The 26,126-nt window shown below is 36.5% G+C and overlaps 1 protein-coding gene across 2 annotated transcripts in view; it reads left to right on the top strand.

Moving 5' to 3' along the window:
- Nucleotides 1-76: 76 nt before the first annotated feature.
- The window catches only part of LOC135080690 (transcription factor kayak), a 43,496-nt gene continuing 17,446 nt past the window's right edge, over nt 77-26,126 (top strand). Inside the window, exon 1 of one of the 2 annotated variants that reach the window (XM_063975391.1) lies at nt 77-596. In XM_063975391.1, coding sequence (XP_063831461.1) covers nt 462-596 — 135 coding nt within the window. In that variant the 5' untranslated portion in view covers nt 77-461. Of the gene's footprint in view, nt 597-8,815; nt 9,112-26,126 lie in introns of those variants that run through there. The other variant, XM_063975392.1, reaches the window with a different exon arrangement.

Below are 26,126 nucleotides of genomic sequence, written 5' to 3'. Positions count from 1 at the left end.
TGCGTGCTATTGGTCGACTATCACGCCATATTCTTATTTTACACGGGTGATATCACCCTCCAAATTTTGTAGGCTAAAGTAGGACGTCGTAAGTTAGCGATATTAGCTGGCAGTTAAGCCTTTTTGTTGTGGTTAGCTTGAAATTCTTATTGAGAAGGGCATCCCCAAAGCGACGACGACGTCATCGCTTGTGCATTTGTTGAAGTGATGAGTCACCATTGTTGTTGTGAACACCGTGCTCTTTCGTGGTAGTTTGGCGTTTTGATATTTTGATTTTTCTGTCATCTGTGAACTGTCAGATGAAATTGCGTGATTTGTTTGATAGCTGCTTTGATAACGCGGAAATAAATTGATTCGGGCCATTTGGATCGTTTTAACATTTCAAGTACTTTATTGCGTAAATTGCAGTTCGAGTGTAGTCTGGAACTTTATTGAAAATACAGTGTTATTGAAAAGAACTGATGACAATGAAGCTGGAAGTTAGTGACAGCCATTCGAACCACTCCGACTTCTCCTGTGATGACAGTCAATCTTCACAGGGGTCCTCCACAAATGACTTCGTGTCCTCGGTGCCAACCTCCAGACCTTTGCTCTCGGTAAGTGGTAGATATGCAGTACCGAAACGTTAAACTGCGTAGCAAAATCTACAAGTTTGTGGAATGTTCCTCTTTATAAAGTTTTCAGTTTATAATACAATGATCAAAACATTCCTTGTATGCCTAAAGTTTAACTTTAGCATCTAAATCTTAAACTTTAGTATCTCTAATAAATTTTGTCTAAGATTTAAGTTTAAGACTAATAAAATTATAGTAGGTAGGTACCTATTTCATGTATAATGTATGTTAATGTAATAACTTTGTTTGTGTATCATTAGAGTGGACACATTATTTGTTAAACATCCTTCCTGTAATTGTAATAACATTAGCTATATTTTAGGGTTATTTTCTACCTAAGTAACTAGTATCCTCAAATGTAATTGTTTCCTCATAATTTTGTTTTGTGGATAATGTTAATTTTAAATGTTTTCAGTAATATATTACGCCTAACCTCCCTAAATTGTTGGATAAAAGTGTATTTTATGATATTAAGCTAGTCTATTTTGTTTTGTCTTGTGAAAAATATAGATAAATAAATGTAGGAAATATGTGTTTAGAGTTTTGAAAGAATATTATTACTTATCTCTTTCGAGAAATGTCCATCGTCACCATCAACATCGTCATAATTCCTACTTTTATAGGTAATGCTAGTTTTAAAACGTAAAAATATCATGTTCTTCCTTAAGCTGCTACACATCATGTTCTTCCATTAACTTAGGCAAATGTTAAAAAAATATCTCAGTATGACAGTATTTTTGAAATGTGTTGTCAATTAGTGCAATCAAAATGATAGTCCATTGACAGGGTTACATACTTATAGTCCGATTTTTAATTCGACGGAATTCTGACAGCTGTCATTTTTTGACAATTCAGATGTAATAAGCCTTTTTTGCTTTGAATTATTAATAAATAATATGAAATGAAATTTCATCAACTACAACTTACAAGAATGAACTATTGTTTGTTTCGTAAATTCAATGTACACTAATTATTATGTACATTTTAGAGATTAAATAGATAAAAACGTGTTTTTAACACAGTAAAACAACATATTAACATAAACGAAAATATGTGTTGATCATCAATCATCATTATCGTCATCATAATCAACTTGGATTATAAAATTGGCATCTTGTTAAATTGATTATTTTATGAAGCTAAGATTTTATTAACAAAAGGATTTTCATAAAAAAGGTTTGTAACCCATGGATTATTGGCCAGGGAGTCCAGTAATAGAAAAATAATTTCCCAATTTTTTTTGTAACTTCTAAAATATGATAATAAAAATTCAAATAACCATTTTGAAATGATCAGTACATTTTTAAGCCTTAGTTTTTTAAGTGAAACCTTAAATTCAAGAAAGGATTATTTTTTAATTTGTGAAAATGCTCTCCATCCTTAGTGGGAATGTTTCAATGTTGGCAACACTTCTGAAATGTCAAAATTCCGTCGAATTAAAAATCAGAGTTTAAGTATAATAAACTTATTATGATTTCTGTTAGTTGCAAATCCAGGTGAAGTGACATGCGCATTAGATGATTTATGCCATGCCCATTGATTTGATTTATTTTCTATTGCAAAAGTAACAATACCAAGATATGTCCAACACAGAAATTTTTCATTTCAATAAGCTAAACAGCTTATCAAACTTTATGGGTATTGTACAGATTCTATATTCTGTACTATAGAACTTGGTGACCTATTTTCTATTCTAAATTTCAATTGTGATTGTCATTGTGTCCAAATAATTATTTAACAGCCATTTATGGACATATTAAAATAGGTCTTTTTAGGTTATTAATTACCATATTTTTTATCTCATATTGCGTTAAATTTGTGTTTTTAATGTGAAATGGAATATGAGATAAAAGTATAATCCTGATAAGCGTTGATAAGACAGCTGGCTTAGTCATCTTCATGTTGTTGTTGAATGACTCATGGCTCATATCTCATTAGACATTGAAGATCAATTGATCAATTGAATTTGAACCTTTTTTACTAGAACTTCATTGCAAGAGAGATTATACGACACTAAGAAGTCGAGGTCTAGCAGAGAAAAACCCAAGTCTAGGGTATACAACAGTTTCTGAAGCAATATTGCCTGCCTGCAGCTCACTTTATTACATTACCAAAAATATACCTTCATCGCGAGTGATCCATACCGCACTTCGTCCAATGTTATGCGCAACCCTAATCAGGACATCCGTCCATCGGGCAGGTCCCACGCTGCGCTTCGGCGTCTCCATTCAAGAACCTCTGTCAAATGTTAAAAAAGGAGCTAAGAACTGAAACCAAGAACCATTAAATAACAAAGTACCAGACAGAAGGATTAGCGGGATTTCTCCAAAAACATTTTCCGAAGTTTCGATTGTTGCTATCCATCTCTCGCAAAACGAGATGCCAGCTTGAGCGACGGTGACCGAAAACAGAGGTAACCGAAAAATATTTTATACAGAAAACAACTGCGAAAACGTGAATCATGGAAAATCTAAACCCGCGCCCTAACGTTATGGGCGCTATACCCTAATTACGGTCAGTCCACACAGATAGAGTCGGAAGCGGCTCGGTTCGAAAGCGCTCCAGGGTCGCAATCCATTGTATTCGTTATCAGAGATGATCCCGGAGCTCTTATTACCCTATTCATACAGCTCGGGCCAGATGTCCGGGAAGTCCAGGATTTTCCCGTGACGTTTGTGTCCAGTAATTTAATTATAATTTGAAGAAAAACTACAAACTTGGAGTATGATAAAGCATTTGAGGAATCGTTAAAAAGAAGAAGAGAAGAAAACCCCAAGACTTACTTTTTTGTTTGAGAATCGTCCACTTGGAAACATAAAGTTATGGCATGCTGTAGTGCTTGTTATTACAGCACCTATGTTATCGTGTTTTTGTTCAAGGAAACACGTGTGCAAGCCAAGTCTTTTAATAATATTGTTATACCTTTGAATCATGGGATTTCCTAACAACATCCACAACCACTTACAACACAGATTGTTACCACTTATTTATTTAATTTATATTTCTTAACATTATGCGAACCTTATTATTTCATTTGACAAAATCCCAAATATAATTTTCCTGTTTGACTGGAATTGTCTTGTTGCTCAAGCTGTTTCAATAAATAAAGAAATTACAACAGCTATTATAATAAGGTAGCAATTAAAACAATGAAGTAAGCAGGCCGCAAGAAGGATAATACCTTAGACTCTAAGGTATTATCCTCTAAGGCAGTGTTTTTCAACCTTTTTTCATGACACGACCCCCCTAGCATGAAAAACTGTTTCGCGACCCCCCGACCGCTCGCTTTTTTTCATGCATTTTTTATTGTTACAAAGATGTTGCAGGGATCGAATACTTCAATCCATACAACATTTACGCATTTTCATAATTAGATTTCTGATAAATATATCTTTCAAACTTTACTGATTTTTTTTACTGAGGTGGTTTTACGACCTCTCGCGACCCCCCAGGGGGTCGCGACCCACAGGTTGAAAAACACTGCTCTAAGGCTTAGAGCCTATTGCCTAACTGCCTACTTAGACTCGAAACAAAAAGAGTTACCATTAATGTTTATGTTTCCCGTAGCAGACCACATTACTCGTACGAGTTTTTGTTTTTCAACTAGCATGTTTTGACCGCGGCATTAAGATCGAGCAGGTTTGTACGAGGAAAATGTAGCGGGCGTCGATTGCGGAGTGTGATGACGTCATCACTTCGAGGAAAACTCGGGGCCGCGGCTCGGGCCCACGCGTCTCTGCCAATAAGGATCACGCACACTTTACGTGAACTTAACTGAACGTTAATGAAATCGACGTTTTGTCACCGTTACATTTGGTTACTATGCAAATTGAAAATCCTAGCATAAGCAACGCACGCTATTGTTCAAAAACTTTGGAAAACATTAGAAAACATTACCTTTAAAAAGAAGAGTTCATTTGAATACAATTTGTCGCAAGTCGCAAACTTGCGCTACCAATCCTGGATTTTGGAAAAGAAACAGACCAAAGGGGACACTCACTTGGAAAATCAACCATAGCTTATGCTAAGGATAAGAACATTACATTTTTGGTGTGGATGTACCTACTCAAGCTTGAGGCAGGCGTTTTCTGTGACAGTTTGACCGACTGAGATCCACACGAGTCGCAGGCAGATGCTAGTAATAATCTGACTTATTTGACACAATATGCAGTTCATGCATGACTAAAACTCCATGCTCATTGAAGAACATAACAATTTAAAATGATAGGCGGTTTCAATTTGGAAGTTGTTATTGTGATGTGACATTAGGTGTGCGCCCTCGATAAACGTCTAGATCAAGGTGACACTAACATAAGGAGGCGATCAGAGACCTACAATGAGTATACGGTGAGATGACCTACATTAGAGGTGTAGGATTACCAACTGCCGTTCTCATTAAATGAAATGATGATCCGATTGATTTAGTTGAATGAAATTATTGAGCTCTGATATTTATTTGTTCAAAATTATATGATGTTAGCAAACACATCAATTCAGGGCCAGTGAAACCTATACACAGCAGACATAATAAATGTGTAAAGGCGTAGGTCCGAAAAATGAAAGACGAGCAAATCCACGCAATAGCTAATTGCATCCAGTAAATCCGTTCCTCCATAAGATCTGCCTTTTGCCCAAACTGTTTATTTTACATGGAGTTTACCAGATTCAACCTTAAAAGATTTTTTTGGAATATATTCAATTTCGATTATTAGCATTATAGAGGCCTACTTTCATGTGATCCAGCGATAAAGGCCGATGAGAACACGTTTATTTGCGATCGTGACCGCACTCTAGTTCGTGGAGTCGGCCCCTGAACTCCTGGAAACCTTCGTTCGCGTGACCGCCGCCGACCTTGAACTGCCGCCCTTGTCAAGTGATTCAACAAAATAGTTCTATACCGTTCCGATACATAAACGATAACAAACACGTCATGTACCACATCAATTTAGTGTCAGGTGCACTCAATAAAACGAATATGAAGTATGTTTTAGCTATGTACCTACTACTTCTATTGTGTTCTGTCTGCTAGGTAAGGCAACTAATTAACGAGTAGCTTCTGGCAACTACTTCGCTTCGATTTTGCGCCGAATGTTAATTTCTTACCAAAAGCATAAATGTACAACAAATGGAACTTTGCCCATGTAAAGTTCTTTTTTTGCCAAAAAGCAGCCTATTTTTCTCCAAGCTCCAATATCTCAACGCCAAAATAAATTAAAATTGATTTACCGGTATGGACGAACGAGTACTTATGTATGGTTGCTTCCCTTTCAGCGTGTGTGGATGATACAACAAAAGCACATTCATACTTAATAGTTATTGAACAATATACTGTGTATTGAACTTACTGAGAGTTGTCTCAAGACAGACTTTCACTTATAATCAAGCCTACTGAGCTAGGAACTGGGAACAGTTCCAAAAAACAGATTTATCAATGTTTTTGTTCCATGAAAACAGGAATTTTCAACCACACCAAGCAGGACAAAATCTGAAGGAAAATATACTTCTGCCAAGTTAAACATTTTAGTACCACGCCCTGTCTAACAAGTTATTATCATTTAATTCTAAGGACAATGTATTTATGGAACACTTCTAGCACAGCTGATAAAACAAGGAAAACAGACACCAGCTACAGCAGTTTACAGTCGAAACAGTTCCTCGAGTTTTGATAGTACCATAATATGTTATTTCCTGTAAACATTACGTGTGTTACACCAATATGACGTCATTGTGATATGAAATCAATGAACATCAAGTCATCAGACTGCGTGGCCACTATCCACGCCCAACCTATTACGAGATTACGACCTATTGTAATAGCGTGTAAATACTATGTAATATTTGTAGAATAGAATAGCTGGTTTTAGACTAATGAAATAATGATCTTCAGTCTACCTAGGGCATCTTCTTGATACTGTTATAGGCTTCACCATGTCTCCAATTTTCTTCCTTGTATAGTCCAGAAACTCCTCATGTTTTCAAGCAAAGAAGATGCATAGAAGCATTCCAACAAAATTTCTTTATCAGGGTGGTGTTGGCCTTCATAAGAGATTTTCAACTCACGCGCATGATATTTGGCTGACTTGACCTAGTTCTTCTGTCTATTGTTCCCAATGTTCCCATACCATGAATAGAAAAGATCCTACTGCATTAAGTATCACCATTACAATGGTTAGTCTTATTTGCAAACTTTTAACTACTCTGAATAATTAGAATGGAAGAAGAACCAAATACACGTTTCAATATTACGGAATCAATTCCGTCATAATGATATTGTGATTTGGGAAAACGGTACAAAATATCAAACATGTTTAAAAAGCAGTTCATTATTGCATCATTATGCGTTTATCGTCATTTGCATAGGCATGTAGCGTATCGGTTCTCGTCAGTTGCAGGTTCACTTGGGGTAACTGACAAAATACAGTTTTTCAGTAGAGCCGTTTAAAGTTTTTTTTCGTCTTAAATCGGACATAACTTTTTTCCTATTTAACCTTTTTTGGATCTGTTTTTACAGAAATGCTTAGAATTCTACGCGGTTTTAGATTAAATAAAAAGAATTATCTAATATGTCTTAGTTAAGGAAATAAATTGCAGTTACACCAATGTATTTTTGTACTTTTGACAGTTACACTAATTTTACACCATACTTTTGGAAAAAACATAGGTCAAATTGGTGTAAGTACTGCCCAAATTAAAATAATTTGTTGTTTTTGCTGGGTTTTGTTTACTTAGTTGCTGTATAATTTATGTAAAAGTATTAAAAAATAAGAGAATTCATGAAAAAAAAAACATTTTGTCGTTTTCTTTGTTTTTTTTTAATTTTATTAGAAGTAACTTTTATTTTATTCATTAAAAAATGTTAAAAAAAGCCATGGGAATCAAGAAAATATGTGCATTACATTTTTTAAAGACATAAATATTGAAATGACTAAAGTGTTACTGTGAAACTAAGTAATTTCAATATTTTTTTAAGCTTTGACTTACCAATACCGTATTTAGCTCTACGGGGCAACTTAAACTGAAAACAAAATGGATTTAATTTCCCACCTCTTTATAGCAATGTTGAATTAAGGTCATGAGTACTACAACAGTAAAAGTAACAGAGTAACAACAGGTTAATGTTAGCAACGCGCAGTGACGCCTAGTTGGCTGGATAGTTGCTCAATTTCAATTTTTTTTTGTTGAGCTAACTTTAACTTCTTTAACTGATACTGCTGGTATAATAATAATGTAATATGCCTTAAAACTTTCTAAATTCCTATTTTATTTCATGTTATAAACCTTAGCAAATCAGTGTAATTGCAAAGTTTTGTAGCAAAATTTTTACATTATTACAGATACACCAATTCAACCTGGTAAAATTATTACAATGTCAGTTACACCAAAATTGTGAAGGAAATCTGAAAAGTTCACACCTGAAAATGTCCGTGTAATTGTAATTTTTTTAAAGCTAGAATTTTTTTACGTATACCATTCGAAAGAGCAGAAAAAACTAAGAAAAACTGTATATTTAACTCAAAAACCGTATTTTGTCAGTTACCCCAAGTGAACCTGCAACTGACGACATGCCGATAAAAATGTGGCTAGATTTACTCCTAGCCTAGCGTATTGTTCTTAAGCCTTGTTGGTGGTAATGAATCATCTGATACCTACAAATGGTACCTAAACAATGGTTTAGTTACTTCTGAACCCTTTGCAATTACTGGTTATTGTCTTTTACTTATTTGAGCAATATTGTTCAGTAAGTTGTTGTGGATCGCTAATGACCTACTTTGCCATATTGGATTAATCATGTCAATTTATTGTTCTTCTTGTTGTGGCGCTTTTGAATACATGTAACAAAACGATATGCAAAAGTGCCTGTTTTTGACGAGATTATTTATTCTTAAAATTCTTCCACAAATTCTTTAAACTCTTTAAATTTTTACACATGTTTTTTCATTGCTGTCAAAGTTTTGTTTATCTTGTTTGGTTCAATTTTTCTGGCACCGGTATCGGAAGCTAAAGGTATAGCATCATCCACATTCGTGTCATTCAAAAACTATTCCCTGAATCACTGAAATTAACTGCCATCGAGAACTTGTAAAAAATTTGGCTCAGTCTGCGAATTGTTTGGATACTTGGCGACATAAGCCCCTTTGGTTTTGGAGGCGTGGTTGCGCGTGCGCGGTGCGGTTGTCTGCCATCGTACAAAACCGGCCACGAGCGCGGCAACTTACTCAGTCTGATATAAAGCATTCTAGCGTACGTTCATAGTTGATCAAGGCTTCGTACATGAGTCATACTCTTATCACAGTGAATTGACACGCCGTGTTACGTGAACTCTTGAATTGTGCTGTTCAATCATTTTTGTAATTTGTGAATAATTTTTGGACGGTTGTTGTGAAAGACAGTATTCATGTCTCAGCTGGTGCCATACCATATCAGCGGCGAGCAAGACGACAGTCTGATGTTCGCTACCATGTTCGACTACCAGACAGATGAATATAACAAGCCAATGGTGAGTTTAAAACAATTGAAACAGTGTCACCAAAAATTTTACATTCCTAACTGCGTCGGCAGAAGTTTCCGAACTTTGTGAACAACTTTCTCAAACCCCGCCACCTAGATTCGTGGGTATTTCATAATATTTTTTATGATTTCGTTAATCATTGAATTCCCAAGATGTTTTTTATCCAAGTTAAAAAACACCATTTCTCAATTTTCTCTTGTTTTGTTATTATCATCAGTAATTTTAGTGTTTAGATTATATCATACTGATAAAAACGATAAATCTGGCAGACTTCTATCAAGGTGAATGTTCGTAATACAAGTTTAAATGTATTAACTTGCCTTCTCATCTCATAGACTAAATTTATTTAAATGTTACCTATTCTACCTAGCCGTATCCTTGTTAAAATTCCTGTCACTTTAACTTTCAACTTAATTCAGGCTAGTGTGCGAGAAGGATGACGCTATTATTGTAGGTATCGATACTTAAAATTATTTATCAAAAAAAAATTTGCACTGTTTAGTTCGAACTTCAAATGTTTGTTTACGTCTGATACTGGCAGGTAGCGTACGTTCTAGAAAAATGTTTATCAAAACAGTTCATGAATGTAAATGCGTAGATTACAATTTTATTGTTCGTGGAACTTATTGTTTAAAAAGACTACAAGATTAATAAATTATTTATAATTGAGCTAATGTATAAGTTAATTAATATCTATCTAGTTCAATTTAATATAATGAAAACTTAGTGAAAAGGAAAAATATAAGTTTTTCATTCATTACAAGTTTATCTTGATGTAACATAGATGGCGCTACTGGTTACAAACTTACTTTTCTTTTTATTGAACTGTGTCTAAAATGGTTTGTATTTAATTGGTGATGTAATGTTTTTATCGTACCTAATTATGTTATTGACTCGATTCGTAATTAAAATTACCGATATTTATCTATCTATTATTTGTTAGTAGCTACGATAATCCTGTAATTGTATATGAATTACCTACTAACAGTTTTAGTATTGTTACTAATTAATTGTATAAATACATAGCTAAATATTTAATTTGTGCCTAATATCTATGAAGGCAATATTACTGATCTCAAATTAAAAACATTTCTTTTTATTATACATACCTAATAATATTCGGGTTGTAGTGTAGTTAATGGTTTTATTAACATTGGCTTACTAAGGTCGTTAATTAGTGATAAGTAATTATTACAAACAAAATAAATAAAGTTACACCAATCAAGTGCCCGTACCGTAACAGATCGCATCTGATCAAAGAACTAGATCTAGCTAAATAGAACGTTTGTCCTATCAAAAAGTTCTGGTAAATACTCTGACGTCACAGATCGCGCGAGCGGTGACGTCACCGCGATGACGTCATCCGCGAAGGCCTCGCCACGCGCGTCGCGCCAAAGTTCCACGAACTCTGCAGCTGTGGTGTGCCATTATTATAATGCCTTTACTTTGTATAATTTGTAACGTCTTTCGTTTTTATGGAACTGCCGATATTATGCCTGTCATGCTTAATTTTATTTATTTCAAGTAGGGTAATTGCGCCGGTTTTCCGTCCAGCTCCTGTTTTCGTCCATTTGACCGACTTGCCACAAACAAATACGGAAAATTAGAATACAAACCTAACTTTCCGTGCAAGTTTGGACTTGTTACAATCTATAATATCTAAGTAACAGTTCTGCCTGCATGAAAATGTAATTTGAGATTGTGTAATAACACCAAAAAAATCTACGGAAGTTGCTGCTGCACACAGGTGAATGGAAAACGTCGTCAAGTTAGAAAAAAAACGTGCCGGTAGGGAACTTTCATGGTATGTTTAATTACTGTTTTAGCTACTTTACGTAATGTTTTTGGCACGTATGTCTAATTATTAGCATAATAAACACTATTTTAAGGGTTTATTAAAGTTTTTGTATAGAAATCTTAGATAATTAAGTGGACTAATACTAGCATAACCATTTTGCAAGATTTTGGTTTTCGTCCACGTGGACGGAAACCCTGACACCTAGTTAATATTTTAAATAATCATTTTACTTCAATGGACCTACAAAATACAATGTTTTTTCTTCCAATATGATCTTTATTGCTATTACATTAAACATTTTAGTTTACGTCCACTTTTTAACAGTGATAAACCCATAAAAACCGTTAAAAAGATGTGGACGAAAACAAAAAACAGCTTTAAACGTTGTTGTGTTTTCGTCCATGACGTCATGAGCAAGCACTGGGGTGGACGAAAACCACAATTAGCTATTCCTGTAGATTAGTTTTCGTCCATTTGTCCTTCGACCTATTGCAATATTTTCCTAAATTTAGGTAAGAAACTTATTAAAATCTTTTTGATATCATTTGAAAGCTAACAAAATTACCTTTCAAATGATATACCACAATCCATAGTTACTGTATTGTAGAATTGGTTTTAAGGTAATAATTCAACTGCACCCTTTTTTCTACACAGTGGTCGAAAACTAGCGTACACTAGGACGAAAACTGATTTTTTTGGACGAAAACTAGTGAAATCGCCTCTTTTGCATAAAATATTTTTTATAAAAAACCCCGTGGTATTTACTTATTGTCATATAATATTAACGTAAAGTAGACTATATAAGGACTAAAATGACATATGATACATATGAGTAAGGGTATTTTAAGATATTCATTTCGCATCACAAAGTTGGCAACTCCGTTAATTGGACGAAAACTAGCGCACTTACCCTACTTACTTAATGCGTTTTTATACGTTCCGAGAACTAGATTTTGGAGAATTGCTCCTCTTTCAAGAATATGATTGGTTGCAGTTCACAAATTATATGAATTACACACATTCAATGTGTGCCGTCTGTCACGTACCTACATAAGTTATAATATTTAACTGAAATTGCCTACCCTTCCTATGTAAGAAAATCTTGACTAGACAACTATTAAGTCCTGGGTAGGCTATGTAATGTAATTTACCGCAAAACGAAATTGTATTTATTGAACAAAAACAAGTTATTAAATCACTAACGTCACAAAACCGCAGACTTGTTTACTTTCAAAAACTACTAATGCTATGCATGAATGAAATCCTTGGATTTTCCCAGTGTAACGTGCGGTGCTGCATGCGGCCTTTTCAGAAAGGCATCATTATTACATCCATTTACCTTTTATTTATTTATTTTTTTATTTATGACTAATATCTCGCTCGACCGCATAGGTTTTGATCGGACACAAGAAATTATGTTCCCCATGCAAACTTTCATCAGGAGTAATTTTTGCTATAAATGATAGCGTGCTATCTATCTCCATACCAAAATTCATCAATATTAGTTCTGCTAAGTATCTAGGCGCGAAAACGTGAAACGTTCATTAAAATAAACATGATTCGTAACTAACCTACCATTTCAAGTAGATACGAATCGCGCTTCGCAATTGAGTCCTGATTTGTGACGTCAATCACGTCAATGGCTATTGCGGCTGCGTTCTAGAAACAACTGATCTTTTAGGATCTGATAAACGAGGCTATCAATTGCGCAACTGCGCAAGCGCAACCGGACCCGGTGGCGCGATGGCGGGGCGGTGGCAGCAACCTTTGCGCGAAACGTCAATTCCGGCTGTCTTGACCCACATTACACGCTTGTGAAATTTCTCCTGCGACCGCGCTTCCAAGAACGCATTGCCACCGGGGATTCCCCACAACACGCCACCTTGTAATTTTTTTCCGCCCTGTCTATTCAAGGTTCCATGATTGTAATTTCTTGCACGGTTTCCTAAACTTCTCACGTCATTAGCGATGTTCTTTCTTTGTCTGTTATCAGATCGTCATCATTAGGAGAGAATTTCATCAGATTTGAATTATTCATGAACACGACTGACTAACCTCGACACAAATTGGCAGTTTTAGGGATTATTCTGCCCTTTATTATATTGTAGAAAAGGAGTATTATAGAGTCTTGCTAAAACCGGAAAATCCAAGAAAATTTCAATCTGAGCAAAATACCATGACTCACTGGCCTATTAGGTATATCAAACAATACATTACAGAAGTTTATGTAATAACAGCAGCTGTGGTATCCTCTGCTCCATTTAGTGTTAAACTCTTAAGTAATGATTGACCTCGCAGACCCTAACAGATGTGTTTGATTGGGCGACACCTAATGGATGTCACCAACTCGGCCAATGCGCGCCGGATGTGCGCAATTTAGACTAATAGCAGCAATAGTGGACATGGAATCGATTAGGCGATGTGATGCTTGGTGTGCAACTCATATCACGAGACGTCTAATTAAATAATAATTTAAAACCACAGAACAAACAACATAACGCTAAAAGCGTTTATCATTCGGGATTAGATAATCTTACTCGCGCGATACAGAATTCTTAGAAATAACGTGACTCATCACCGCAAACGTCGGAAGTAAACAATTCGTACTAACATGCGACATAACGAACCGTGCCATATGCTTTTAAATCATTGATCATTTCTTAGTTTTACACTAGGTACTGGATGAATCATCGACATAGGTATTGGTCGAACTGGTTAACGTACGTTTTTTAACTTTGCAAATCATTGAAAAGTTAAGGAAATTTCTTCCTCGTTTTTGTCGCGGTATAATTTTCTTGGAATGCGCGCCTCGAGTGCCGACGAGTAGGTAAAAATTGTGACCCGCACCGCACACCTGTGTGGCAGAGCACTGACGTCATATCCAAGGCATGTGCATGAGACTGAGAAACTAGTGTTATAACGTTGTTACATTTTGCAATCTGTAATCTGCACTGGACTTCCGAAGAATATTAAATTTTTGCGGGAAGTTCTCACAACTTTAGTATCGTCAACGAAAATATTTAAATTGAGACATGTTGGATTTGTTTATCATACGTGGCATTTTTCTTAAAAACATGTTTTTGCAAACACGATTCCAACTATTTCACGTGTGAAGCATATGCAAAGTTTATTTTTAGAAAGCTCCACTACACTACAACAGTATTGATTTGAAATTCATTATAATAAATTATCCACAGTTGTAATTGATTTATAGATATAATTTATTGATCTTACCGACTGTGTAGTTGTCACTTTGTCAGGATCATTTTGATCATGAGTAGCAACCACACCACTGCTTGCTGTAGAAACTTCTACACAAATTGCCGGGTAAACAACTGAAATATCTCCTGCTCCTATTGAATTACTTGTCGAAAACAAAGCGTCCTAACTCTTGGGTAATGGTCTGAAAGTGGCTGCCACCGCAGCAGGGTGACATTCAAGAGTTAGAACCTTTTATGTAGTTGCACAAGCTATAACAATAAAGGCTCAATAAAGAGCAAAAGTGACTTCTTTATTGCCTCTCTCGGAGATAATTTTACTTGTTATCCGTTTTGACCCATTACATAAAATGTGTCGTATTGTCTCCCCTTTTGACATTGCTCGCTTTCGAAGTCTTTATTGTCCCTTTAGGAGATAAGAAAAGACCAGTGAAAAGCGGTCATTTCGGCTAAGCGATTAAGGTTTAAGTGCATTTTAAAAAGCGTCCCGTTAATTTTTTGTAAGGAGTTTATCGTAAGTTCGTAAGCAGCAAACATTTCGCCGCTGTCATTCTTTGCGTGTCTTACTTTTCGCGTGATGTGTGTCACGTATGATAATTTAATGTAATCGTAGGCTTTTTATTGGCACCTATAAGTCAACCATCTGCATCGTATGTAATTACTTTATTTCATCACTATTTTACACCCACATATCCATTTGCGCTATTTTGTCATCATCTAATTCATTGTTCATTAGGGTGTAATAATTACCTATGTGACATAATTACATAATGTGGTTAATAGATAATAATGTAGGTATTACTAAAAACAAATAAGTTCTAAGTTCAATTAAAAATACCTACTAGCGAATGCTGGGTTGTGGGTGGATTAGTAGGGAATTTAGTGCAAGAACCCCTCCACTTTGGTATAGAAGGCTCATTTTTGCACCAGTTGTTCTTTGGGTGCTCCTGAGTAGATTTCCGTCGGTAGACATCGGGAGCCCCCCCTGTGGTAGCAGGGGGAGGGGGGGCAAGTTTCCTTCTGCCGCGCTTCACTTTAAGACCCATATCTTCAAAACTAGAGGTATTAGGGCAAGTGTGGTGTCATTTTCGGATAATTAAAGGATGGCGAATTCATTTCTAGAACAAACTTTTTGCCTTTTAATACAAAAAAATAGAAATATTGAGAAAAATTCACAAAAACCAAAAAGTATTTTTTTAAATAAACGTCGTTTACTTTTAAACCATTGGAGATAATCTAATAAAAAAAATATGTACTGAAAGCTACATTTACCAGGATTATAAATATATACCATTGTATGGTACTTTTTTCGAAAAAAGTAGGTGAAAAAAATTTTTTCTTCAGGACACAGCGGGCGGATTTTACTGCGCGTCGGAAAAAAATATTTATTTTATCCATGAATTCATACTATTTGGTTCATAAGCAAGTAAGGATTATTATTTTAGAATTTATTTATAGTACCTGGCACATCAAGCTAACATGATTTGTATTTTTTCTTCAATTAATTTTGAACTCTATGTGTAAGACATAAGGTTGAAAATAGCTTAAATACATTTTAATATTGAAAATATCATAAGAAGAAAGCACTAAATAAAGAACTTGAATTTGTCTAAACGTCTAATGATTATTATTATTTTAATTAACACTTATTTCTACATACTATTGTACCAGTGATTTAACGGAAAGGAAAGTGTGAGGAAAGTGAGGATTGATAATCATAGTACGGGAGATTATTTTTAGCACAAAGGCTACGGCTGTGACCAATGTGACCATTATAGTTGTTTGTTCATACAGCACCAGCTTCTGCATTACTTCTTGCACTTGCATCTCACCATTTTCAGGCAAGCTTCGGCAGCTACGGGCAAATCGGTCCATGTAGGCTCCATGTTGCTATCGACTCTGGTCCACCCCCAACCAGTCGGGTAAAGGGAAGACTGAGTCGGTTGCTTGCAACTGACCCTATACGCGAACCCCTTGATATACCTATTAAATTTTAAATAACTTGAAAAAATCATAAGGACATGATTACTGCCCTTGATATACTGCCCGTAGCCGATTCTGATACAAAACTGCCTAGGTTTGTGGGCACTTACAGCACTCGTTCATAGTCAAGCATGTAGTAATAGGAGGTACTTGATCTAAAACAATACCAGTGGATTAATATGATAAGTGAAAAGAAAACAGTGGATTGAGCTAATAAGTGGATAGATCTTGAACAAGGGACGACTAGAAAAGAGGACCAAAATCCCAACAGAACAGCCTAATCTGGTTTACTGACAGCTCCAAGCCAAGATGGCCTTGGGAACGGGAGCGGGCGTCTACTGTAAACACGAACACAGTGGACGTTTAAGGAGGTTTGCTACAGTATTTTATATTAATCGGCAGACAGTGGTGACTGAGTTTGTTGCGGCGCTTCTTCTCAGCACTTGCCAAATGTTGGTCTCGAAGCGCTGGTAGAGTAAAAAGATTATGAAACGTGTAGAGGCTCCTTAAGAGCAAAATGACGATTTGTAAGAACTAATTATTAGTTTAAACATATTATAAAGAAATTTTGACTTTGACTTTAAGCTGAATTCTACGCTATAATTATGTGTGCACTAAAAACAGGGGTGTAAAAAACGCAATATTTACATCCTGAGCCACAGCCAGGCAGCACTCAAACAAAGCTATCGCCTCAGTGAAGGTTGAGTCTAGAATTATTCTAGATGCAATCTTAAAGATGAACAAACTCGGAAGGCATGACAAAGTGTGCCTGATGTAGGATACCTGGACATACAAGGATCGAATGCAATGAGAGAGCCGACAGTCTAGCGAGACAAGGGTCAGAGACGATACCTGTTGGGTCAGAACTGATAGTATCTTTATCTAAAAGCATAGGTACCTCATGGCCATAATATGGCCATATTCAAGAAGCACAGGGCTGAATGGGAAAGCTTCAACGCGATATAAGCCTCTCCAAATCATTCCTAAAGGGAAATACAGGGTCATGGAGTGCATTTAGTTATTACCACTATGGCTGTATGTATACTGTGTAAGCATCAATGTAACAATTTCTGGTAAACCAAATAAAATAAATAAATAAATTTCCTCTTCAAAGGTAAGCCCAAGCAATTACAGGTACGCAAACTGGGGAACAAACCACATGTTCCACAAAATGGGCCTAACAACAGAAGCTCTCGAGCATTTGGAATACATGTGGGGTCCATGAAACACTTAATACTGTAAGGATGGGTCTGCTTGGGTCAGCATATCCGGCATCAGAATACTATTAGCTGGCTTTCACTCAGACGCTTAATTCACCTAATTAATGGATAGGATTTTTTTGGATGATAGGGAATAAAAAAGGGAGAATAAAGATCCTAATGGCTCGCTGTGGGGACTACGCTTAGGTGTGGCCCTACATAAATAACCCAGACAGCTTTGTATCAGCATTGGCTACTGGCAGTATATCAAGGGGCTCGCGTATAGGGTCAGTTGCAAGTAACCAACTCAGTCCTACCTTTACCCGACTGGTTGCGGGTGGACCAGAGTCAATAGCAACATGAAGCCTACATGGACCGATTTGCCCGTAGCTGTCGAAGCTTGCCTGAAAATGGTGAGATGTAAGTGCAAGAAGTAGTGCAGAAGCTGGTGCTGTCTGAACAAACAACTACATATAATGGTCACAGCCGAAGCCTTTGTGCTAAAAATAATCTACCGTACTATGATTATCAATCCTCACTTTCCTCACACTTTCCTTTCCGTTAAATCACTGGTACAATAGTATGTAGAAATGAGTGTTAATTAAAATAATAATAATCATTAGACGTTTAGACAAATTCAAGTTCTTTATTTAGTGCTTTCTTCTTATGATATTTTCAATATTAAAATGTATTTAAGCTATTTTCAACCTTATGTCTTACACATAGAGTTCAAAATTAATTGAAGAAAAAATACAAATCATGTTAGCTTGATGTGCCAGGAACTATAAATAAATTCTAAAATAATAATCCTTACTTACTTATAAACCAAATAGTATGAATTCATGGATAAAATAAATATTTTTTTCCGACGCGCATTAAAATTCGCCCGCTGTGTCCTGAAGAAAAAATTTTTTTCACCTACTTTTTTCGAAAAAAGTACCATACAATGATATATATTTATAATCCTGGTAAATGTAGCTTTCAGTACATATTTTTTTTATTAGATTATCTCCAATGGTTTAAAAGTAAACGACGTTTATTTAAAAAAATACTTTTTGGTTTTTGTGAATTTTTCTCAATATTTTTATTTTTTTGTATGAAAAGGCAAAAAGTTTGTTCTAGAAATGAATTCGCCATCCTTTAATTATCCGAAAATGACACCACACTTGCCCTAATACCTATAGTTTTGAAGATTGGGCCTTAAAGTGAAGCGCGGCAGAAGGAAACTTGCCCCCCCCTCCCCCTGCTACCACAGGGGGGGCTCCCGATGTCTACCGACGGAAATCTACTCAGGAGCACCCAAAGAACAACTGGTGCAAAAATGAGCCTTCTATACCAAAGTGGAGGGGTCTCCATACAAATCATTGCACTAAATTCCCTACTAGATATTAATATTTTATCAAGAAAAAAGCATTTGAAATTGGGGTCCAAAAAAGCATTAGAATTTTCCCATTGCTAATGGGTAAAACCCCTGGTTTTTACTTTTATCAATATTTTAAGGGAGTAAATAAAATTATCTTTTCTATTGTTTAATTACTAACATGCGGTAAAAAGTTCCGCAGAAAACTACCCTTAAGTGAATGTTGATCTTTTGTTTACAGTAAATCTTGCTCCTTGACAATAAATTTTACGGGTTCTTTTGTAAAGTTTACAATAGAACAACGGGTAACCTAACAATATAAAGTCATAAACAGTGAAGATGTCTTGTCTCTTCAAATATTCCGCAAAGTTTAAAAAAATACGATTGGGTTTACCGCTTTACTATTGCATTCACTTCTCAAGGTCCGGGAATTCCGTTATTGAAAGATGTTCAAAAATCACGGTCGGACGGACCTCCAGTTGGAGGTGACTCATGAGATCGGCTCGCCCGGCATCCCACCGGACGTTCTATTTATTTTGCCCGATCACTTGATTATGGGAATGGTAGTTAACTGCACCTTGATCCATTTGCATAAATGCAGCCCTTAGATTAATAAAACCTAGATGGATAGTCTTCATACAAACGCTTCGTCAAGAGTGAGGCAAAAATCTTATGTCATTAGTGTCAATTTTGTTGGGGAGTGTAGACAGTGAAGGCGATTTTCCCGAAAGTAGGGAAATTTTTAATACGTTTTTAATAATTTTATAATTAACAAAAACAAAACGCATCATGTACTTACTTATTTATTGAATTCAAAGTACCTACCTAATAACAATAAGATAAATCGACTTAAAAGTCTCGATTTGATAAAAAAAAGGAAGTGTATTTGTACGGCGAACAATTGGGAAATAAATTTTCTTGTTACTGGTATCATTCCCGTATTTAATTTTTGAAAGCCAAATTCAAGCAAAATACGCGTCGAATCGTAGTACTTACTTATGAAATGTAACACTGGTCACTTTCTTTTGTTTTTCTGATGTATTTTAGACACCCTTTCACAGCACAAACCGTTTTAATTAATTAAAATTCGTCGGACGTGTTTACCAATTTTTCACTTTGACAGTTCATGTGACGTTTACGGGTAAGCCGTGCCGGCTCCCTAAAAACTGCCTCACCTTTCGTGCACTGACTATCTATCTAGGTTTTATTAATCTAAGATGCAGCCTGTATTCTCTCGTCTTCTAAAACAAAAGATTTCGCTGCATAAATTCGCGAACTTATTTCTTTGTTCTCTAGTGGAATAATAATTACGTCACAATAATAAGCATGGTACTGATATTTACAACAGCTGCGGAGTCCTTGTTCCGATTATGGGCAAGAATCGTGCTTACAGCTCAGTAGATTACTGACATTTTCCACGTTTCCGCCTTGACTGCCTTATTAAAAGATGTCATGCTTATATTTGCGATTGCAATATTTGTAATATGCGCACGTGCATTGTAATCATTGTTGTTAGTGTAAAGTATTGAGACCTGTATTTGTGTCCGATTTACATAATATTACAGCCAGGTAATTGAATTCACACTTGTTACAAATGCCTTATTCCACACATCGCCCTTCTACACAAAGACATTATTATGATTGTGGAAAGTAAATGTGTACCTTGATATCAAATTCATAATGCTACAGCGAATATAGCAGCACTTGTTTCTGTTATCGTTTTAAACAATGGCATTTATGGAACCCCACAGTCAAATGGTGCAGTAATAAGTTTATCATACCATGCATTTATTCGGGAATTCCTGTTTCAAATACATAATAACGTGCGTGATAGCCGATTGTGTTGCGCTCCCGCCCACTACATAATCCGTGATAGACGGCACAATACTGCACTTCCAATACCGACGCCATTATTTAATGAACCCTCGTCAGATGAAAAGGTCAAATTATTTGAAAAGATTAATCTTGTAATTTATGTGGGCCTAACGCGTCTCGCCAGATTTCTCGGCTGACAGAGTGAGTTATATGACATTGATTTTATGTAACACAAAAGAAATGTGAGCTCATTTTTTTCTTGGCATCTAACCACCTCGTTTCGTTATGGGATAGTTTTGTGTATTGTGTTTTGAAATATTTTGATTTGCATCCAGATAGATTGGGTGGAATTATAATTTCACGGTATTTAGGGTTAGGTATAATGTAAACTTTTAGAATGGTTTACCTTAAATTCTCGTAAAATAAATTGCCGACGAAGGGATCATTTGCACGGCACTGCCAGTCGCCGGAGAGTAATGCACTCGTAAATGTTTACGGCTGCGTCTGCGCATCCATCGTCAATGTTATTTAAATCATTTTTTGTTGATATCCCCTCAGTACATTTGTATGGCTTTAAAAATCAAGAATTTATATTGACGCACAATATTTCACATTTACGGCATTACGTTATATGGCTGTATGGCGGATTTTGTTGCTTTGATTGCCGACCTCGGGTTTTTTATTTGTCTCGTATATTTTTTTACTGAGTTTCAATCGTGTGTCTACCGCTGCTGCACTTAATGTTAACTTTATTTATTATAGTAATAACATTTGTTTAAAGAATGCGACGCGAGTTCCTTTTAAAGAATATAAAATTAACTCTCTTAGCAATGAAGCGACCATTTATTTCAAAGATATGTTCGTAATTTCCGTCAACTTTGACCAGAGATTGGAAATCGACACATTTTAAATACATAATTGGTTGTTCCACCACCAATTATCAAGATAAGCCTTGATATGGACTCGGTAAACAACTGAATTAATGGGTTTCGAACGACTGCTGGCCGGCCGCAATTCTTCGAAAACAATTTTGTATTTAGCTACACCTACGCAGTTCGTAATACTGATACATCTGCAAAAGGTCACATGTCATGTACATACTTAGTTTGTTTCATTATTTAGATTTTCTCCGAAACAATTTTGTTAAATCTTAGAGAAAACTTTTATTTTGGTGTATTTTATAATTTTTTTACAGCTTCTCGAAGTAGGTAACACTAACAACCGGCAAACAACATTGTGTTCATAAAGAGCGTTGAACCCCAGAGTTGTCTATAGGTGATCAAACTCTACTAGGCTCTTTGAGCTCTGTCATTGCCTCCTTGATTGATCGCAGTGGAAACTGTTGTCCTTTTTAGGTCGTTGTAAAACTTGTAAACATGTTTATGTATTTTCTTCACGCATTGGCGAACTAACTAAACGCATTTAGTGTTTTCCTCAGTCCATCTTTGTCTATCCACAGGCGATCAAGTGATATTAGTAGAGTTATTTAATATAAAACTCAGGGACTTCTTCCGATTACTTTTCTTTTTTACGATGCACATTTTGGAATTCTTGCGGTCTAGCAGTAAGGTGCATTTAAAGAGTTTACGAGCAATAACTTACCCGACATTAACATGGTCTGCAAAACTTACAATTCCAGAGTTTGCGGTTGGTTAATTTCTGAGTTTTGGTAGACGTCAGCAACACTATTTCGACACCACTCTTCTTAGGTGGGCACCGCTGGCGGCTTCTCGTGCTCGACATGCTCGCACTAATTCAATTATTCCGTTTATGTAGCGGGCCGATCGCGTTGCATATTGAATTTCTGCCTGCCCGACGCACCTCTAGCCCAATTAGGAGGACACTAAAAAGGGTCTGCGTTTGTTTGCGCCGCATTGTTCTCGCTGTATCTGGGCTGCCGCCATAGTTTCGCAATCGTCGGTGTTTCCTCGTCTTTTTAAGGAGTCGAAAGTTGTTGATTTTCTGCAACACGCCGAGGTGCAGTTGTGAAATTTCGCGTAGGTGCAGTGCATAATGCGCGGGGGCCCGTCTGGCCGGCGACGGGCGACGGCGGCGGTGGCGGTGCCGGGTGCCGAGGGGCGGCCGGTGGTGTTTACGATGCACCGGCGGCGGCGGCGCCGAGTGGGGCGTAGGCGTCGCCGGGGGGCGTCGCGCCAGGCTTATCAGACGGTGGCGGGGCTGGCGCGCGAGCCTCACTCCACGCTCCACCGCTGCCCGCGCGGCTGGCTGTTTCGTGCACGCGACTGACACCGGTTTAGATAACAAAAACCTTTGTCCAGCCGTAGCAATAATATTTACACACTGCGTCCTCTGCGCCGCGTAGTTTCTGAGGGGGTTTTCCGACGCCGACCGACATCTGTCAAGCGATTGTTTTCGTTGCGCGCACGCGTGTTTCGCGCTTGTTTTATCAAGTTACGACAAGTTATTGAAGTTTTATTACTGAAGATTTCATTCTGTTGAATTGTGAAGTGCCTTATTTGGATTGCAGTTAAAGGATTTTGGTGAGTTTGCAAAATCTCTGTAACTATTGTTAAGATTTGCAGCTTTCGAAGGACATTATTTATCTCGAATCGGAAACTGTTTTCATGTCTTTGTTATTTCACGTGATTGCAATATTTCTTGTAAAATTGCATCAGTAATAAGATTGTTGTGATTGTTTACTTCTATCTTTGAGAATGGCTTTGCCTTGTTTGGCTAAGGGTCGTGTTGTGGTCTGGTCTGCTTTGGTTAAGTTAGAGAGTTTGTGAAGGTGTGAGTACTTGTGAGTGGTGTCAGCACGACGTCGTCAGGCGGCGCGGGCGCATGTGACGCCGCGACGCTCGCGCCGTGTCATCGTTCGCGGTCAGTTGAACGAACCCTCCGCCGCCCGACGTCAACCTTGCCATAATCGCGATTATTTGCATCGCCATTGTACCCACTGTGGGTTGTAAGTGTACCTCTAATTTGTCTCTCTAACTAGGCTGATGAGCCCTGAACTCTACATAATGTAAAGATCTGTTCAACGCATTCTGTGCTTTGTTTCCCACGTGGATTATCGTTATTACAACAAAATTACCAACATAAAATAAAAGTCTAAATGTTATTTTGATGGAAATTCCAGATAGTGATTATTTGTAGTTTCAGTCATTACTTTTAGATAACACTAAGTACCTATAGATAATTTCAGTTCATTGTTATAATTACTAAAATTATTTTCTTTTTTAATGTGCCTAGCTTGGCAATAAAATTAAATATTGATATCACGGGGATTCCCTGATGCGTAAATAGGTCCTACTTATCCGTGCCATGTGTGTTTTGACAAGAATTATGTATATGATATAATTTGTTAAAATTATCTAAGTACAGCATTTACATTAAATTACGTAATTAGTTCACTTAATTGTATAGCGAGCTTGTTGAAGAGGACTTAGAGGACCCATGTCCTCTCTACCATTATTATACCTTGCTCGTTAACGTAAGTTAAAAGTTAGTTTAATATTCAATAACTATTCTTGATAACGATAGATGCCCTTGTTGATAAGATTGTAATGTAATGTAGTATCCAGTGTCATAAACAATGGACCTCGATGTAGATACATGTATCTATGCTATCACCATGAGGATGTTGAAATCAAGATATTGAAAACTAAAAGAAAAATGATTTTTCTATATATACACCATAGACTTCAAGGTGGTTTCTTAGAAATTGCGTTAACAATCACAAACAATTAAAATTATGAAACCGCAACTGTATTAAATGCAAAAATGAAATATTTCCAGTTAGAATTATTCCATGGCAACAAAAAAATCATACAAAACTGTAACTCGAAACTTTGTTCTGATTGTAAATATACTACATATTAATATTTATCTTACAGCCAACATGTTACAGTAGAAATTCAATATTGAGTAGTTGTTTTATTCAAACTGCAACTCGTGCGCACCCATTATAGTCTCGTCAATTTCACGTATAAAAGTAACTTATTCAACTTTATGCGGGCTTATTATTCGTTGTGTGTCGTTAAATGCGCCTCGTTGCTTGATGAGAATCGTAAAAAGCGGGTTATCTTTAGCATGTCCTGTAGACAAAGTTTTATATTGAAAATGATTTTATTGTTTGCAAGTTATTTGAAATCGGCTATTTTGTTATTACTTGAAACATCTAGAATAGCATTTTTTATTCTCTTATTATTTGTTATTATTAGTTGTTGCAATTTACGAAGCTTTACATGTGTGGTGGCTCGCTACTGTTCGGTTTTCATAAGTTATTATATGTGGATGTAAACGTACACACACAAGTAAAGCTCGCTCGCCTTCATGAGTTGCAAGAACTATGCTGTAAATTAATTTAACTTCCGACAGTTCCTACTCTCTACATCCAAGTTTACATGTCACACAAAGGACCTTGGGCCTGTGCCAAAACGCATATCATATAAGTGCCACAGTAAGTTACACCAGCACTACTGCGCTTTATATTACCTGGTAAACTTCACTTCCTTTGATATCGTAAATAGGAAATGTGTTAGTATTAGGATCATACGTTTTATGGTGTTAAAGTATTTTGAATTTAATATAGAGCTTAGTGCGGGGTATTAAATGTTGGCACTGATAGAAGGTTACCTAATTCCATCTTTGAGCTGCAGTTTATTTGTGGAAATGCAAAACTCAGAACAGTAGCAACAATCTGAATGAAATCTAATGGAATATCTACAGTAGTGATTAATAACTATGCTATACCATAAGTTATAATACAACATAATAAAGCCATGACTTTAAAGTTTTACACGTAGAAGGAAGCATCGATAAATCTTGCCCTTATTTGTGCGATATATCTGTAAAGGGCAGTGTATTCCAGGCATGTTGGAATTTCTTTAGAACAGCGATTGTGAAATAGGTATTTTGCGATAACTGCAAGTGTTTGTGTCTGATTCTCGGTAATGCGATAACGTGGTGCCGGTGTAGGCAGACAATTCGGATGCTATTATCTATTGCTGATAAGCCGAACGCCCCGTGTCCTGCGCGTCCACTGAGCCCAGCCAGACCGTGTAAATTGGATGAAAGTTGTTTGTGTGGATATGAAAATGTCATCCATATAAATTAATATGTTTAATGTGCAATGTTAATAATGTCGTCGAGTCTTACTTTTTAATTTACTCTCGGGGCAAAGATGACACCAATAAGCAGTGAAAATGCTAAATAAATGACCACAAGGCCAATAGTAGCCACTATAACCAACAAAAAGTATACATAAGTACATCTGTAAATCTTTATCGTGCATAACCGCAGTTATTTTACTTGTATATTATGCAAATGTAATTATGTACCGAGTGAATATTCTTTAAACAGGTAATGCCTGTATCCATCGACTTATTGAATTATGTGTTAAAACATCACATGAGCGAAGCTACGAATTGGTTTCGTCACAATGTTCGTTGTCCTTTTTTTACAACAGCTATTTATTTATCTGTCGATAATGTGGAGGCATAATTTGGTATTTTGTAACTTTCGGTGTTTTTGCTTAGCATAATGCCGTTAATTTCCAGCGCGATGGGCGTAGCTTTATCTCTGGTGGTGCTAGGCGGTGCCAGGGTCGCAGAGAGGCCTTCCGCACCCAGCCGATAAACCGAAGCACTCACCACTGCGCCCGCGCA

The sequence above is a fragment of the Ostrinia nubilalis genome, chromosome 18, assembly GCF_963855985.1.
Source record: "Ostrinia nubilalis chromosome 18, ilOstNubi1.1, whole genome shotgun sequence".
In the NCBI taxonomy this organism is placed as follows: Eukaryota; Metazoa; Arthropoda; class Insecta; order Lepidoptera; family Crambidae; genus Ostrinia; species Ostrinia nubilalis.
This window is presented reverse-complemented; position numbering and strand designations above follow the sequence as displayed.